General features: G+C 36.8%; 1 protein-coding gene across 1 annotated transcript in view; it reads left to right on the plus strand.

Annotated features, from left to right (window-relative positions):
* Positions 1-17875, plus strand: part of LOC150097130 (2-Hydroxyacid oxidase 1-like) — a 34456-nt gene extending 16581 nt beyond the window's left edge. Inside the window, exons 3-9 of the mRNA XM_090407592.1 lie at positions 13201-13344; positions 13545-13696; positions 13786-14041; positions 16682-16842; positions 17203-17294; positions 17389-17550; positions 17783-17875. Coding sequence (XP_090263718.1) covers positions 13201-13344; positions 13545-13696; positions 13786-14041; positions 16682-16842; positions 17203-17294; positions 17389-17550; positions 17783-17875 — 1060 coding nt within the window. The remainder of the gene's footprint in view (positions 1-13200; positions 13345-13544; positions 13697-13785; positions 14042-16681; positions 16843-17202; positions 17295-17388; positions 17551-17782) is intronic.
* The last annotated feature ends 1362 nt before the right edge of the window (positions 17876-19237 follow it).

Genomic DNA, 19237 nt, shown 5'->3' on the forward strand with positions numbered 1-19237 from the left:
AGCTACAGTGGGAGTTTATGCATATAACTTCACAGACCACCGTTCTGTATTAACTGGGATGTGATTAAAATCACGGAATAAAGTAATACTCAGGGGAGACTCGTGCATAAGGCACTGTGGAACTGCAGCACCTCCAATTTTTCTCGATACATAAATATATTTATTAATTTATTTATATTTGCTTGTAATATTTAATTTTATCATCAACAATCCTATACAATTCTCTTATTTTGTATGAAAAATAATAAAAATCCATCTTGTAGCACTTAGAAGGGCGAAGGACGCTAGCAGCACTGTGTTTACCACAGTGTCATATTGCTACGCGCGCAAGCAAATACACGTCATTGTGAGATGCGAGCTATCAGCGTAATGTGGCACTGTCCGTCGCGCAGTTCCACTGTTATTTATACGCAGTTTGTGCCAGTAGTAGAGTGTTCGTAGTGCTTATCGTGTTTACTTGGACATTACAATTAAAGGAATGGATTTTATTTTTAAGTAATTTTGAATTATACCAAACTGTATAATTTTATGAAATAAAAAATATGTTTTCATGTTTTATTTATTTTTTTAATTTTTAACATAATTTTGATATTTTATCCAAACACGTATACACTGTACTTACAGTATGTATGTATATTTCGAAAGTTGCAGCACCCCCACAATTTCAAACCACGAGCCGCCACTTGTAATACTCGGCAAAAGTTAAAAGCACTTCATAGAAAAGACATTGCACCAAAGTTTTAAAATCATGTTAAGAAACATAAAGGCCTGAGGCAACCAAATATAATTAATGTTTTCGAACATTAAATAAAAGGGGGAAATGTACAAAATGAAATGAATAAAAATAAGCAAGGGATTACAAATGAATTAAGTATATAAATGAAAAAAAAAAAAAAAAAAGAACGAAAGTATAAAAGCCACCGAAAGTATCCTGGTGTTTAAAGAGACTTGACTCCAAATGTGTCAAACCACTTTGACTTCAAAATAAGACCAGAAAATAATCTTTCACAGTTTAAGTTATGTTCAAGAAACATTTCCTAACAACTACAAGTGTGGAAATTTTGGATATCAACACCGCCTCTCATTAAGACAGATAGTTTGGCTTCACATCACAATACTTTCTCAAGCTACAATAACTACAGGAATGCCGTTGCTATATCGGACTCTAGACGATGCACTCAGCAGTCAACTACGTACTCGACATTGTTCAGTGGTGTGCACCCGTTCCTGCACGGGGATAGTTCAAATGCAAAAGCGATTGAGAAAAAGCGTCATTCATATACAAAAAACTGAAGAAAGGTATCAAAGCAAACCTCGATTATTTGATTTTACATAGTTTATAAACCAGACAGCTGATAATGTGGACAACCCTCGTCCATGCACTTTCTGTTGTTGATGAGTCCTTATCTTTGCATATATCTTTTATATACCAACCTTGCTATTTAACTTCTGAGGAAAGTCACTTAGATGTATTAATTAATAAAAACGTGCAATATTCTGTAAATAAATATAAATAAAATTCACCCAATTCTTGAATTTTGGAAGTATTGAAGTTTCCAAATTTGATACTATTCCGTATTCATTGACGACATTTAGCATAACCCTGTAACAAATAAAGAAACAGGATAAAGAAACGGAAATCGAGCTTATTGCAACGCAATGAGCGAAATCATTAGGTCATTGAAAGCTAACACAAACAATAACAGCAACATGTTATGAAAACTAACTATTGAGTTACCCTTTGAGGATTTAATTCAGCTTTCGTTACTGCAAGCATAAAATTTTGCATAACAGCAGACATCCTGCGCATGAGCAGAACAGAACAAATCCGCATTTAATTCCCATAAAGCTAGTTTGAAGTTGATATTTAACAAACAACGTCTGTCAAAGCAGATATCAATCTGTAAATACACAGAAAGCGATTGTGTTTCCCCTATCGGTAAGTAGAAATTCTGTTCGCTAAAATTAATTTCTCTGTCACTTTTTTTGTGTATTATGAGAACAGGCTAATTCTCTATCTGATGAAAAATTAATTCTTTAATAAAACAGTTTTTTTTTTTTTTGTGATAGCACAACCTCATGTGAAATATTTTATATTACTAAAATAAAAGTAAACAGTATTATTATTTAATTAAATTAAATAATTTAGAAATAATATAAGTAACAAATAAACAGACGTCAATCTATCAATATACCAAACGCGACTGTTACTCCTATCGGCAAGTAGATATTTTTTTGTTAAAATTTCTTGATTGTTAATTTTGTGTGTGTGTGTGTGTGTGTGTGTGTGTGTGTGTGTGTGTGTGTGTGTGTGTGTGTGTGTGTGTGTGTGTGTGTGTGTGTGTGTGTGTGTGTGTGTGTGTGTGTGTGTGTGTGTGTATTGTGAAAGCAGACTAATTCTGCTTTCACAAGTTTACTTTGAAAATGATAAAGACTTCGTCTCTCTCTCTTTCCAAGAGGACTGCACTTTTTCTTGAGGCGTAGCCATTTTTATACCATATTTAACTTGTGTATGTGGTAGCGTAAATTTTCAGCTTGAATAAAAATCGGGCATAAACAGGAAATTTAAAATGGCCGTGTACAATACACGTTTGATTTTTTACTACTTCTAAAGTAATTTCAAAAAGATATTTGTAATTCGTAAAAATCTTTGAAAAATAGAACTACAAAATCCATTTTGTAGTTCTATTTTTGTAGCATTTCTAACTCTTAGACACATCCTTGACTGTTTCGTGCAATTCTACGAAGAGCGGTTTATTTTTATGGGAAGATGAAGATGTCCTGATAGCAAACTTCATCTCATGCATGCTTCTTTGGAGTCTAGAAAGTAAATAAATCAGGCGAGATCTGCGTTTGCTTCATCTTTTTGCTCATTAGCTATTATCTTTAGTCTCCATTTAGTATGGAGACCAAGTATTCATTAATGCGGAAAATTTCTTATTTACTTACTTTTCAGTGAAAAAAGAAATCGTTCTACTATCCTCCGTCTTTGTGTGTGTGTGTGGGGGGGGGGGGGTAGTGTGGGTGTGGATGGGTGGTTGGGTTTGGGAAGAAGTGTATTATCTTGCCCACAAATTATCCCTGGTTAAAAGGTAATGAAGCAGTTACACTCATCCTTTTATGGTTCCCTATTTGCTTTTTCAAATTTTCGAATTGATTTGATTCGTCTAATTGGTGATTTGCTTTAATAGGATTGCTGTCTAACCTAAAAGCATGAGGATCGTCTTCGCCTGGATGTTCATTCAAATATCGCTTGCTGTTCCATCTCCAATTAAGAAATGGGTAAGTCTAGCATCTTTAATAAGGTTATAAATTTGCGAAGAATTAGCACAAACTTATGTTTTTTGGTTGGTTAGAAAACGAAGGCTTCTTTGCATTGTACTCTTGAATTACAATGCAAATATCTTAATATCATAAAGCACGAAGCTCATATTGTAACGTGTGGAGTGTGGGGGATGGCGTGATAGTATGAGCATTTCAAAATCTCTTATTATTGACCACGAACAGAGCAACAAACATCATTTCAAAATATTAAACGCACGCTAAGTACAAGGGATCGCAAGCAAGCAGTCGCAAGCACGTTATTTCGATGCTCCCATATTTTAAGTTGCAAAGTAGATCTTTTCTTGTGAATTAAAATTTAAAGCACACCAGTGAACGCCGTTCTTCAAGACGAACATATAGATGTAAAAACTGTAAGTATCTGTTAAGTAATAAGTAAAATATAAGTATTCAAAGTTCGAAGTATACGTTGGTCAACTACGCGAGAAGAGAACAAAGGAGGACGCCATATTAGAAAATACAGCAAGATCTTCGTCAAACAAGAAGTATGAAGTGCTACAAATGCCAAGAAGACCTAACGGGCGAAGAAAACCACGTAACATGTAGGAACTGCCAAAGAAACATGCATTTTTTATGTTCAGGATTGTCCGAGACTACCTGGCAGCGAAAATCAAACAAGAATCGTGACGAGTGGAAGTGTCCCCATTGCAGAGATAACAAAGGAACCTCGCCTTCGACCGCAGGCGGAAAACAGCCAACGCAGAAAACAACCGCAGGCAGTAAACAGCTATCAACAACAGAGGGAATTAAAAACAAAGAAATCAACAACGGAAACCCAGGTGAGCCATCTTTAAATGCATTACTCGAAAATAGATTACAAAACCTAAAAGACTGTTTAATCGATTTTGTTGGAGAACTACTTAAAAAACATACCGCGCAAATTACAGAAAAATTTAACCAATACGAGGCATTTATTAAATTTAATAATAACTCGATAGAAGATATGTTACAGACCGTTAGAGAAATTAAAAACTGCATCAATGAGCTAACTGAAAGACAGCATAATTTAATTAAAGAAACAACGGACCTACGGCAAGAACTAAACTCTCTAAAGCAACAGTACGAGCTCTCAAACCAACAGCAGCACAAAAATGACCTCCTCATAAATGGTCTCCCAGAAATAGCTACGGAACCTCTAAGAGACACTGTAATACAACTAAGCCAAAAAATCGGCTCCCCCATTGAACCAAGAGACATCCAGTCAGTGCATCGGTTACCACAAAAAAGGAAAAGAGAAAATAATACCCGTCCACCTCCCGTCGTAGTGCGACTCACCAACAGCCTAACAAAAACTACGCTTATAAAAGCTAGCAAGATTAAAAATCCAGTAGTAAAGGATCTGAAAGGAGACCACGACAACACCCCAATATACTTGTCTGAATACCTTACTCCACACTATCAGAAAATATTCTACCAAGCAAGGAAAGTAAAAACAGAAAACAATTACCAGTTTATATGGATAAGAGACAGCAAAATATTCCTTAGAAAGACACAAGACTCAAAACCAATCGAAATAAAATCCGTAGATGACCTCAACATGCTGTCACATTGAAAGGAATATTGACAACTCGTAAAGAAGGACCAGCACCCCAACCAACATGGAAGCACACCATCAAGCAGACGTAATCACCCCGGAACATGATAATTGCCACATTCTGAAATCAATATCAGAATGGAAACAACTGACAATCCCCAAAAAAGGACTATCTATTCTCCACATCAACATCAGAAGCATTCAAAAATACTGGCTGACCCTGCAAGCTTATCTGAAGGAAGATATAGACGAAATAGACATTTTAATACTGACTGAAGTATCTACGACAAACGAAGAGGCATCCTCCTACCAAATGCCACACTTCCAACAACACAAACACTGCAAACAAACAAAACGAGGCGGTGGTATAATAATATTTACCAAACATAAACTAGAAGTAACAGAAATAAACTATAAATTAGAATACGCAGAAAACATATGCATCGAAATTAAAAACATCAAACAAGAAAACTCCGTGATATTAAACGCAATATATAGACCACCCAACTTAAGCACCACAAAATTCCTAGAAGAACTAAACAGATGGCTTTCAGCCACGAAAGTAGGCATCTCAAAATATTTGATAATAATAGGAGACATTAATATAAACATTAGGAACATAAATAACAACACAGAACAATACCTAGACCTATTATCGGCATACAACATAACCCCATCCATACAGTCGTATACACGAGAAGAGATAGTCGGAAACACAACAACCTCAACCTGCATTGATCATATAAATATAAGGGCCCCTCCAAACAGCCACACAGCAGCCGTCATAACATGCAAACTAGCAGACCATTATTTCACAGCATTGCAGTTACACACTGAACCAGAACCCATAAAAATCACTGAGACTACAAAACAGTATCATAGCATTGTAAACGAAGCAATAGTGAACGATGAAATCAGAAAAACAGACTGGATGCAGATAGCATCTTTAGACTCTGCTGAAGCTGTATATAATAATCTTAAACTTGCATTTAACAAAATATACAACAAAGCATTAACAAAAATAAAAATACGCCCCCAAACGAAACAAAATCCATGGATAACAGACAACATACTAACAGACATACAAAGAAAAGATGCCCTATGGAAACAACTTAAGAAGTCACCGAACAATATCGCTTTAAAAACTGAATACAAAAGAAAACGGAATCTCCTAACAACCCAGATTCGAACGGCAAAAAGAAACTATTACAGCAACAAATTAACAACAGCACAGAACGACATAAAGGAAACCTGGCACCTGATTAATGAAATGCTGGACAATATACACAGAACCACTGCCACAGAAACAATAAAACACAGCTTTGCCTGCGACCCCAAATCCCTCAAACAGTTGGCAAACAACTTTAATCAGCACTTCGTGAACTCTGTCCAAAAGCTACAAGAAACAACCTTTCCTCACACACACGAACATTCTCCACTAGGTCCACGAGCAACCCAGTCGATGTGGTTCCCCACAGTAACAAAAGAAGAACTATCACTGGCAATTCAACAAATTAATCCTAACAAAGGACCGGGGATAGACGGAATCAGACCAAAAGACATCAAGAAACACTCAACCGACCTACTCCCAGTTATACAAAAACTGTTAAATAAAATCTTCGAAACGGGACACATACCTGAAACACTGAAGACTGCACTAATCACACCCATACACAAACAGGGAAAAAGAAACATAATAAGTAATTACAGACCTATCGCCACGCTGCCTGTAATCAACCAAATCATGGAGCGCATTGTACATCAGAAACTCTCCACATACGTTGAAAAATTTCAAATCATACCCAAAACACAATATGGCTTTCAAAAAAATAAAGGAACAGCAACACTCCTGGAAGATTTCACAGATCTAATAAACTCTGCATTGGATAAAAACAGAATAACATTAGTGGTATTCATTGACCTAACAAAAGCATTTGACACACTAACACATAAAACCTTGTTAACGAAACTTACCCATATCGGAATTGGAGGTCGTCTACTCCAGTGGTTTAAAGCATACACGAAAAACAGAAAGCACATCACACGTATAGGATCAGCACACAGCAAAGAGGTACAAGTAACCTGTGGAGTACCGCAAGGAGCTGTCCTATCTCCCATTCTATTTAACATATACACACACGACATAAGCCAACTCCCCCTAAAAAGTAAAATCTTCCAGTATGCAGACGACACTGCCATAGTATCCATTCACAACACTGCAAATATCGCTTACAAAAACATGCAACACGACATCAATCAAATCACTAACTGGTTAACCGAAAACGGCATATATATAAACCCTGGAAAAACAAAGCTAATGATATTCAAAAACCCCCAAACCCTGCCCAAAGAAACAAAATATCTCACTATCAAACATTCACCCTCCTATACACAAAGTGCAGAACCTAAAATCACAACCATCACACAGGTGAAAACAACACGCTACCTTGGACTTCACTTCGATGCAGATCAAAGTTGGAATAGCCATACAAACTACCTACATACCAAGCTTAGGATAATAGCAAGCAAACTATACAGATTAAAAGACATTGCCCCAACCCACATAAAAATACTAATCTATAAAGCATTATGTGAAAACATTTTAAGATATGCAATCACATCATACGCATTCTGCGCAGACTACAGACTTAACAGGCTACAATGGTTGCAAGATAAAATGATAAAACTGATATTCTGGGAACAACCCACTCTTATGCACGAAGCACGGACAAAACACAAAATATTTAAGGTGAAACAATTACGCCACTACACAGTCATGTTAAAACACTACTACAGTCCAACATATAGAGTAACCAGAACAACATATCAAATAACAAGACCACAGTCAACAAACTACATAACATATAAGTACAACAATCACCACGGCAAAGCCACCCGAAACTTCTACGTACCTGACATGATAAACAAACTGCCATTCGACAACAGAAACCTAGGAACATACAGAGAGCTGAAACAGGCACTATATAAATATTATAGTGAGAATGAAAATTAGAGCAATTCCTGTTTCTCTCTCCCCCACCACACACACACACACACACACACACACACACACACACACACACACACACACACACACACACAAAAAAAAAAAAAACCTATGACAACCCCCCCTCTCCAAAAACTATCACTACAAGAACACAAAGCAACAAACACACCATGTCTAAATCCAACCCTATTTTCACAAAAAAAAAAAAAAAGTTAAACTGTAATAGCAGTCGAAGTCTTAAGCATGTACCAACAAACAGTAAAATCAACACCTGGCTTGTGACCACTATAGGAACACAACCATAAAACCACCACCCTCTGTCATCTATTATCTTCCTCAGATAAGCTCTGCTAAGCTTCGAGGAAGAAAATTACTAACTTGCAAGTATCTGTTATACACTTGTAATGCGTTATAAATATTATATACATATAATTACTACAGCAACTATGTATGCAATTCATCTGAGACATAAAAAAAAAAAAAAAAAAAAAAAAAAAATGTATATAATCCATATTGTAAATACTGTAAATATTATTATTGTATGTAACTTATACTGAGACATAATGAAATGTAAAAAAAAAAAAGTATTATTATTACTATTGAATTGTGAGTGTACGCTGCATTACTGCATTGTATCGTGAATTGAGTGCACATTGATGCCAATCCATATTTAGCTAGTTTAAAAAAAAAATGTATACTCATATTTATAAAATGTACACTGCATTTTGTATATCAAATTTTCGTACTGTACAAAAAAGATAATATGTTTTTCATTGTGTGTGTGCAGATACTCTGTGTGATAGTAAACCTTATCACTTTCATTGTAAAAACAAAAACAAATAAGTCGTTTATAAAAAAAAAAAAAAAATTATTATTATTATATTCTAAATTCAAAAATTCTGTATAAACCTTATTTTAAATATTGTAAATATTATTATTGTATGTAATTTATACTGAGACATAATAAAATGTTTAAAAAAAAAAAAAAAAAAAAAAAAAAAAAAAATTATTATGTTACGCCCCTATCGAGTTTAAGGAATCAACTTAAACATCCATTTACGCTATACAATCCACCATCCACTCTACGCCACCTGCTGCACACTAATAGTAATTTTGTGTTTAATTTTTTCTGTTAAGTGCGCATGTTCGACTTGCTATTAATGCAAATTCATTAATGATGTCGTCAAATGATAATTATTACATATTTCTATTTTGGTTAAGTCGCAATTTGATTACCTTATAAAAGAGCACACGAAAAACTTATTTTGCAAACGTTCTCAGCAATACAAGAGCTGTTGATAGAAATAAACATAGAAGAAAATGGAAGAACGTAAACAGTGACGTAACGAATCGTAAGAGGGAATGAACTGGACATGCGTATATCGTCGCTTAGAAACTAGTGGTAAGAAGCAATAGGTGGCGTCATAATCAACGGTGGATTTTGTGTTAATATAGCGTGAAGAAATAAAGCACGCAAATCAGTAATAAAAGAATAAATAAAGATAGAAAAAACGTCGTGACATTGACGTTGTATAAAATTATATTGCTTACCTCCCAATTTTATGCAATGCGCTAAACGCATGAAATTTACGAAGAAAAAGTAAATAAATAAATTCGCTAATGTTAGTCTTTATATTCGCAAATCGGCAAGGATGTTCAGCCGTGACTAAGTTTTGAAAACTGGATGGAATAAACTTTCCCCAAGACTATTAATGATTTTAAATGGCATTCAGGGAGAAGAGCACAGCAGACAACTGCTGCAATCTTGTGGTCCCTAACCCTAACACTGCATATAGTATTGTTGGAAATAGTGTGGAGCGTGATTCAAATCCCGGATTTCTGTGGAAAGGACTATATTTGCCCGTTCTAGAAGATCGACTAACTCAGAAACCAGTCAAAGAAAGACTAAGCAAAAATTCCTGCAGTCGAGACGAAATCGCATTTCGAACAGCCTTTCTTCTGGCGGCCTAGCGCTATGGATACCAAATTCATTTCTACAAGAAAACATAATAAAAATAAAAAAGTATCCAGCGTAAAAAATTATGACTTTAAAGTTATGACGGCCCTAAAATCATTAGGCCACATGCTGCGACCCAGTCAGTTCATAGATAGGTGCCTCTGTAGCACAATTGGAAGAACAGCGGAACATTGCTCCCTTCGATTGGAAAAGACCTGGGTCCGATTCTCGTCGTGCAAGGGAAATCCTTATATGCACTTTTTTAATTGAAGGTGAGTTAGTCGAGTCGATCTCATACTTAAATAGTAAGGTTTTTCTCCTAACTAGGCTTGGAAACATCACCACCACCACCAAGAGATACCCTTGGTGGTGGTGGTGATGGGCGATAGATGGCGTTGATGGTAGTAGTAGTGTCGCAGTAGGAGAATTAAGTAGTAGTGGAGAGGGTGAGATGTATTTAACGACGTAGAGTAGACTGCCCTCCCGTGATGAGTCCTTGGACTTCCTGGAGGTGTCACGTAATAATAATAGTAAGAGATAAACCTGGTTCCACTTCTGTGTCAGGTCGCCTAACTGAGCTTCAAATGAAAAAACTCACAGATTCCTCTTATAGATATCTCACAGATATCTTACATCTCGATAAGAGCAACGTTAATTGATGGTGAGATTTATATTATGAGATTTAAATTTTGAATAATAGTAACTAACCTTAATGAGACGAATGCAATTTAGGGGCGAGTTCCGAACGCGTAGTTCGATCTATATTAATTTCGCCTTTTAATGCAAACTAGGGGGTTGAAAAGCGATCAAGTCGTCAGCCAGATGCGGCAATAACAGAGGTCAGTTGATGCACACTAAGAGACGTATTTGTTTAAAACTTCCTTCAGATTATTTTACTTTTTGAAGCAATAAATTATGGGATGCGCGCACTTATCTAGACAAGCCGATGAGGACACATAAAGGTAATCAAAATTAAAAAAAAATGCTTCATACATTATAAAAACGTATCGCATACCTGAGGTGGAGGGGGTTTACGTACCACATTTTGGGAACCACTGGTCTAGGTGTTAATCGGAAAACAGTCACATGCTTACAGACCTGTTCGAATTACACTACTTCTTTTCATGTTGCAGTAATAGTCCACAGTATGATTATGTTCGTGGGTATTTCTAAGGTTCTGCGTACTGTCGATCTACTTGTAGGTAATCCAATTTCCCTTCTCTAAAGACAGAAAACAAACTTCCACGAAGCACTTCAGGCCTCCAGTAATAGCAGAGAAATTGTCTGAAACATTCACAAACAACTGTAGTCACAATAGGAGATTCGAACCCACATTCTGTTGATGAAAGCAACCAGGCGCCGACACATCACTTAACATATATCAAATTATATACGTTATTTTTTTTTAAAGCCAAAGCACGGGAAACTGCGGCATGTTTATATAACGGGAAAGCCAAAGAGTTGTTAAGTACGGAATGCACCTTTGCAAAGGCGAATTCATGTTTGAGTCCAGTTGGGTGAGTGATCAGCACACTTCCTGTCCAAACAATCAACAGGCTGTTGTGGGGGAGGGATAAATCTTCCGTGGGCTGTGATGCTTGTAAATGCCTTCCGATGGTGGGATGATTATCACCAACTATGGGGACGCTACCGTGCTGCTTACTGCGGATCTGAAGTGGTTCAAAAATAGTCCCCTGCTTGGTCTCTAGAATAGCTTTCTGAGTTATCCAAGTATTAACCCACAGAAGTTTCTAAGACATGAGAGATTTTAAAAACATTTACGTGAATAGGAATGTTGCAACATAAAATAATATGAATAAATAAAATTTAAAAAAAATAATAAAATAAACGAGAGTAATCCAAATAATAATTATAAATTTTTTTTTTTTTAGGACAAGTTTTTCAGTCGACAAGGAGAACCCTTTATTAAGTAAGTATCTACAAGAAATCCTTCTCATCTCTCTTTCCTTATATCTATGCATTACCGCATTCTACTTGCTTTGTTTCTTTGGTAAGCTGTTTTTTATTTACTTCAAGTGCAGCAATTCTATGTTCTTTCCTATAAAAGGGTGTGTTTTAATGTGACTTAATTAGGAAAATTATCCACAGAACCAACACTATTCAGACATAATAATAAATTTAGTTTAATCCTTTATCCAAGTGTCAGCAAACAAAGTTTGCGCCTGAAAGTATCTTCAGGACTGGGGTAAGGTAGTACAACACCGGGAAACTCATTGCAAAGGTGGAGCAAGCTAACATCATTCCTATCTCAGTATCTCCCATAATGCAAAACACATCTCCTTGCGGATATGTCTAATGTTATGCATTAAGGGAAGGGCCACTACCCAGACTAGTTTCGACCTTTATTGAGGTCTCTTCAGTTGGAGCCAGGCCCAAGTGGAGATACCAGTCCTTATATAGTCCTTATAAGGACCGGCTTAAAGGGGACGAAGCAAGAATGCTTTTCATCTTCCCCGTTATCTCTAGAGGACAGTGTAAGGATAAGGTGTTATTGAGCTATTAAAGCTCTGATCGTGGCAGGAAGGTAAGAGCAATAGCCCAGCCTCAGTTAGAACTTCATTGGCTACAGCATTGCTATCCATTACCCTCCGAAGGTATATTAATCACCGCATCCTGGAGATACCAGGCAGAAGCATTAGCAAGGCCATCTCTACCTATAAGAGTTGCCAGACGGTGTGCCACCTTTTTATTAAATTACTCTGGATTTAGAGAAAGACGTTGAAAGTTTATTTTTCACTTGGTTAGACTATAATAAATTTAGTTTAATCCTTTATCCAAGTGTGAGCAAACAAAGTCTGCGCCTGAATGTATCTTCAGGACTGGGGTAAGGTAGTACAACACCAGGAAACTCGTTGCAAAGGTGGAGCAAGCTAACATCACTCATGCATCAACTATTGCATTAAACCACAATTTAGCCTTAACTAAATCGCAGTGTTTCTAACATTTCCGTGAATAATCATCAAATAAGCCTATGTAGTCAAGTTCAATGTATTGTATTGGTAAGGTGGTAACTTCCAGCAGGTTTCCATGTTTTACAGAAGGAGAAACAACGCCCCCTCTGTGAGACCTGGTTTCGAACTTATGCCTTTCCATAGAAAAGTTGAATGTGACTCCCGCACACAGTAAAGTAATGCTAATGCTTCATAGTTTTATAACATGAATGTTGTGGGTGCGATTTTCGTAACAAAATAAAATAAAAGATAGACGATTGCATCAATATTATTACTTCAGTTACTATAATTTGGTAGAACAATGTTCTGTTTGATCATGGTTGGGAAACCATTTAAAAAAGTTTCTCGCCCTCGGTGTATTTCATAATGCATATATTTCTGCTTCTAGTCGACCAGATCCAAGCCAGATGCTGGTTGTAGAAGACTTTCAGAGCTATGCTACAGCAGTTCTTCCCCCGCCCATCAGAGACTACCTAAACGATGGTGCTGATAACAACTTTACTCTCAGGGAAAACGTGGAAGCCTTTTCCAGGTAATTGGATGTCATCAACGTAGTTTGGTGAATCATTCTAACAGCGAATTTACCAAAATGTAGCACTTGATAATGTTCATATCAAATAATTGGCATTGTTAATTTAAATGTTTTATATCAATACTTTCCCAGAACACACACGACTTCTTAAACTTCTAATAGGATTATTAAATGATGAAAGTTTTGTTCTTGTCATTCAGGTATCGGATTCGCCCTCGCCTATTTCATAATGTAGCCGATATTGACATGTCTGTTTTCCTGCTTGGAGAGGAGATCTCTTTTCCAGTGGGTGTTGCTCCAACGGCTCTACATGCGCTGTTCCACCCGCAAGGAGAGATTGCTACTGCAAAAGGTAGGTGGTTACCAAAACATAAACGTGAGATAAATGTGTCAGAAGACTCTCTTGTTGCATTCAACTTGTTTTCCTTTCTTTTTGTGTAGCTTCTGCAAATGCTGGAACCATAATGATCATGAGCAGTGTGGCCACTACGTCTATAAAGGATGTGGCCAAAGCGGCCCCTCAAGCCATTCGCTGGATAATGGTTTATCCGTTGAATAACCGCGAGGCAATGCTTTATATTGTTAGGGAGGCGGAAAAGAATGACTTCAAGGCAATCGTTTTGACTTCAGACTCGCCGGTCATTGGCAATAAAGTGAACGATAGGAGAAACAACTTCGTCTTGCCGAACCACGTCAGGTAAAGAAATATAAGCAATAAGATTCGTGCACCTATGGATTTATTGAAGTCTTGGCAATTAAGAAAACCTAACCATCAATAATCTTTTTCCTAGATTCCCAGTACTAGGAGAAACAACAAGGTTTTCTGTTTTAGAGTCTTTATTTTAATGTCTTTAATATCTAACTTATTTGCACTAAAATGCATACAGAAAGGATTCTTTTGTTTGAGAGAAGACACCAAGGTCACCTGAATTCGAGTCAAGAACACAACAAAATTTTAGAACATTTTTATTTCAAATATACAAAGTTTGGAAAGCGTTTTCAACAAATATCTTTGCTTGTGATGGTGGTGGTAGATGGTACTGAAGGAACAATGACTAGCATATCGAATTCGATTATGCTCAAAGGCAAAAGTCATCAGCATTACGGTTGTTAGTTCTCAGGAGGGTTTCTTCGGTCTGTGACACTTAGACCACTTGATCTGTACTTCATCTTCCTGGGTATTCTATCTGCCGTTCGTTCCAGATGCTCTTTCATTTGTTTCTGTATTTTTTGTTGTTTCCATTATTGGTGTTTAGTTTAATTCTTTCAGCATGTTTAAATTTTTCTAGTCTTGTATAACTTTCTATTCTTCTTAACGATTATTTTATTATCACAGTTGCAAGCTTACCATGAAATATAATTTATTTAAAAAACATTATGACTGCTGCTGTCAACAAGTGAGTTGCACAGTCTCAGGTCGTGGCAATGATTTGAGGACTGGTTTGTGGTTTGGCACTGCCTGTCCTCAACCCTTTACTGCTGTTGAAATGATTTGAATGCAGCTTTCATTCTATTGGAAAGTAATCAGATGATATGGTTGAAAAAAGGGAGGAGTTCAGTAAGAGATATTTTGAATTTACAGTGTATTAAAACACTGAGCTTCAGGGTCCGAATATTTGCAGATTCATGTTGCTTCCTATAAAACAAGGTTGGGGTTGACTCATCTTTCTTCTTACTTCTTAATGAGATGACCAGTGACATACCATGGGTACTTTGGAGATGAAAAACGCCATTTAGCAAGGACTAGCAGCAACTGTTGATTCCTAAAAGGTGTTCTATTATGTGCTCCTCTAGTGATATCCAGTCTTTATTCCTGGAGGAATGTAAACATGTTTTCTGACTAACCATAGAATTAATAATTTTTAGGGAGGTGCACCTTTTCTCTTGGGATATATATTTTGAATGACTTGGATGTGCAACAATAATCAGTAGATGGAAGGAGTTGCGTATTAATAGGAAATGTGACTCTTTATTTTCTAAAATAGGGTTTTAGGCGAAAGCATCTGCAACTGTGCGATGTGTAGGAAAACACCCCATGTTCAGGTAACAAAGTAAAAGTTCAGTTGCATTGGGTGCTGCGATGATGTCGGTCGGGGGAACAAAGAAGGTAAGAAGGATTTTGATATAGATATGAAATTATTTCAAGGATCTGGGAGGTAAGGAAAGGTCAAAGGAGAACGTTGAGGAGAGAAATCGAACTGAGGCGGCTGTTTACAATTTTATTATTTAATCTCCTACACACACACACACACACACACACACACACACACACACACACACACACACACACACACACACACACACACACACACACACACACACACTCTCTCTCTCTCTCTCTCTCTCTCTCTCTCTCTCTCTCTCTCTCTCTCCTCACAAACGCACGCACCATACGCGCGGGTGTCTGCACACCCACACGTAAACGGATACCAAGGAATAAGTAAGTAGCACGATAACTTCATTAAATCAAACCAAAGCAAGCCATTGTTTAGTATAACTGCTTCTACTACCGAAAGGTCACAAACCTTGTGGGATTAGGTTCAAGAGAAAAAGTAAACTGTTGATATACGTTTTGAAGAACTGGAAGTTGAAGTCTTTGGAAAATACTGTCCCACAACTGACGTAGATGAAAAGATAATAAATACTGCCTTCGATAAGTCACCAAGTCAACTCAGCTGGAAGCGAATGTTGAGCAACTGTTGCTCTTGCTGTTCATGTTGTTCATGTAGCAGTGGGGGTAGTGTAAAGAGCTAGAACGTCTATGAGATACTAGCAAAAGATCCGATGTGTGTGTGTGTGTGTGTGTGTGTGTGTGTGTGTGTGTGTGTGTGTGTGTGTGTGTGTGTGTGTGTGTGTGTGTGTGTGTGTGTGTGTGTGTGTGTGTGTGTGTGTGTGTGTGTGTGTGTGTGTGTGTGAGAGAGAGAGAGAGAGAGAGAATAGAATTCTGCCTTCCATTTAAATAGAATGGAAGCAGGACCCACTGTACAGGTAGCGAGGAATTTTCTACATTTAGCCTTTTCAAAGTCAGACTTCTTCCTGTTTTTGATGGTTTTGCAACTATTTCTGGCTGCTTCAGTATAGGCTGTATATGAATCTGGAGGTTTATAATCTTTGTTGATTAAATATACCTAAGATAATCGGGAGGCGCATTTCCTGTAGATTAACACCACTTTCAAAGCCTATGAATAAGATGCCTCACTTGGGCCTCTGAAAAAAATTTGCTTTTATAACTGATTGTTATTTTCTCAACTAACTTGCTTAATGCGTATTTTTGAATTTAAGTAGTTTCCGCCAAATTGATTTTTTATCATTACTTAAATATTATATTATCATACAGATTGCCTGTATATGCGGAAGCTTTCGGAATGCGAAATGCTCCAGCACAGCAAGTCATGCAAAAATTGCTTTCCTCATTCGATGCGTCAGCTACATGGGAAATAGTTCGATGGCTGACAACCGTCTCATCCCTACCAGTTGTGGTCAAAGGCGTTCTGACAAGTAGGTGACAATCAATCTTAAGTTTACTTCTTTGTTTTTAACCGCAACACTTTTTTTTCTGAAATACAAAGTAATTCCGCTTTTGAGTCAATGGGATGTCAACTGCGATGTGTTCTTGTAAAACTTGCTTGCCACGTGCTATACGACACCATTGAGTTCAGCACGTCATTGGTGGAATCAAACTAAAATGTACATCTAAGTTAGCGAACTGAACACCACAACTGAATTCTGAATTGGTTGTTCAAATAATATAAGTGTCGTTTTTTTACTTGTTAATGATTTTATTATTAAAGGGACTAATTGCAAACACTGCATAAAAATTAAATAAAAATAAAGACACTTTAATTTCTTTACTCCTAGGACAGGACACTCGCTTAGCAGCCGATAGTGGGGCGAAAGGCGTTCTGGTATCCAACCACGGGGGAAGACAACTGGACATGGATCCAGCCACTGTAAGTATCATCCACAATCCATGCACGCTATTAATGATAGTATTTTCAGGACATTTCGAAACACCTCCAACAATATGATTTAATTCTTTTTCAGATTGAAGCTCTTCCCGAAGTTGTGTATGCAGCAAAGTACAGACCTCTTGAAGTGTATCTGGATGGAGGGGTGAGGAAAGGGACCGACGTATTTAAGGCTCTTGCTATGGGGGCTAAGGCAGTGTTCTTAGGTCGGCCTGCAATATGGGGACTTGTGTACGACGTGAGTATAAACATGAGAACAGTTAATCAAAACGTACGTAAACTTTATGTGTGTGATGGTGTAGGATAGCTCCTTAACCCTCTGTGCATGAGTCCTATCCCAGAATACACATTTTGTCTGAACACAGTTTACACCCGTTCTGTGAAAAATCCCTTCAAATATGTTCGACTAAGCGTTTTTGTTTTGGATAGTTGTAGTGGCTGCAATGAATAATGTTCTGTTGTTTTTACAGGGAGAAAAAGGGGCCGGGATGGTGCTGGATATTCTGAAACGGGAGACTAACAGAACCATGATGCTTGCAGGTAAGACAGCATTAGTATCCTAAACAGTTCATGAATGTTCAGGAATAAGGGGAAATGTTCGGTATTTAAAAGGAAGGCGTCAAGTTATCAAGGTGTTTCTTATATAGATATCATAATCCCGAGACTAGACTTCACTTCATACTTAATTCATGGAGTAAGTCTGAAGATGCAAATAAACATCGATAAATGAAAAATAATATACAGTGAAAGTACTGCTTTGCGGATACAAATTGAAATTAATGAAAGATAAGTTGAAAGAATGACTTCGTGTAAACATCTAAGAGAAATCATTACAAACAATCAAAAACTTGATAATAAAATGTCAGGTAGAATGAGAACAGGATGAGAAGCTTTTAACCATTGTAAAGAGATATTTGAAAGCAATTTTCCAAATTTCCTAAAACAAGAAAGATCTACAACCAACGTGTACTCCTAACAACGATCTATGGTAGTGAAACTTGGAGTCTGACTAGAACATAGCCAGAGAAACTGAAAAGGACACAAAGAAAAATGGAAAGAGCCATTTGGAATAACCTGGTTATATAAAAATAATAATACTTGGATAACGAAGTAAACAAAAGCAATGGACATTGAATTAGTAATAAAACGCAACAAATGGTCCGGAGTAGGATATGTCAGGGAATGTCAAACATTCTCCTGACATGTCGAAAAATACGGTAAGTTCAAGGTCGGCACTCAGCAGTCCGAGGACAACAGAATAGACACTAAGAACTGATTATCGAAAAGCGGATGGACCAGCGAAATTCAATGAATTCGATGAAAATGAATTCAAAAATAAAATTGAGTTTCACAGATTCATCATAAATGCTAGAAAATAAGACAATTTTGAACTTTCACAGATAGTTAATACGGATGAAGTGCTTCTGACTTTTGATGTGTCCCCGAACAAGACTCTTCACTCCAGAGATAAAAAAAAAAGATTGTTAAAACTTGTGTTCACGAAAAAACCCACTTTCTGTTGTTTGTCGTGCTGTGCGGATGGAACAACATTTCCACCTTTTTTTAATTTTTAAAAGAAAAAGCTTCTCAAAAGAGTTTACATTCATATTCATCCAAAAGGATGGATGGAATGAGGAATGGATGAAGTTATGGATAAAGAAGGTGTGGTGCGGAGGTCCTGGAAGTTTACGTCAGAAATCTGCTTTGTCAGTATGGGATCTTTTTAGATGCCATAAAACCGAAGATGTTAAGAATGAAAATATTATATGTTAGTTTTTTTAACTATGATGATTTTTAAGAATAATTGTTTTTAATCTGATAAACGCATAATGCATGTATTAAAATTTAAAATAAAAAACAGTAATATTTACATGAAACATTTCATTCATAATGGCCAGTGTAGCTCAGTGGAAATGGAGCTTGCG

Source organism: Typopeltis vanoorti, chromosome 17 (genome assembly GCF_054136105.1).
Source record: "Typopeltis vanoorti isolate ZY-2024b chromosome 17, IOZ_Tvanoo_1.0, whole genome shotgun sequence".
In the NCBI taxonomy this organism is placed as follows: Eukaryota; Metazoa; Arthropoda; class Arachnida; order Uropygi; family Thelyphonidae; genus Typopeltis; species Typopeltis vanoorti.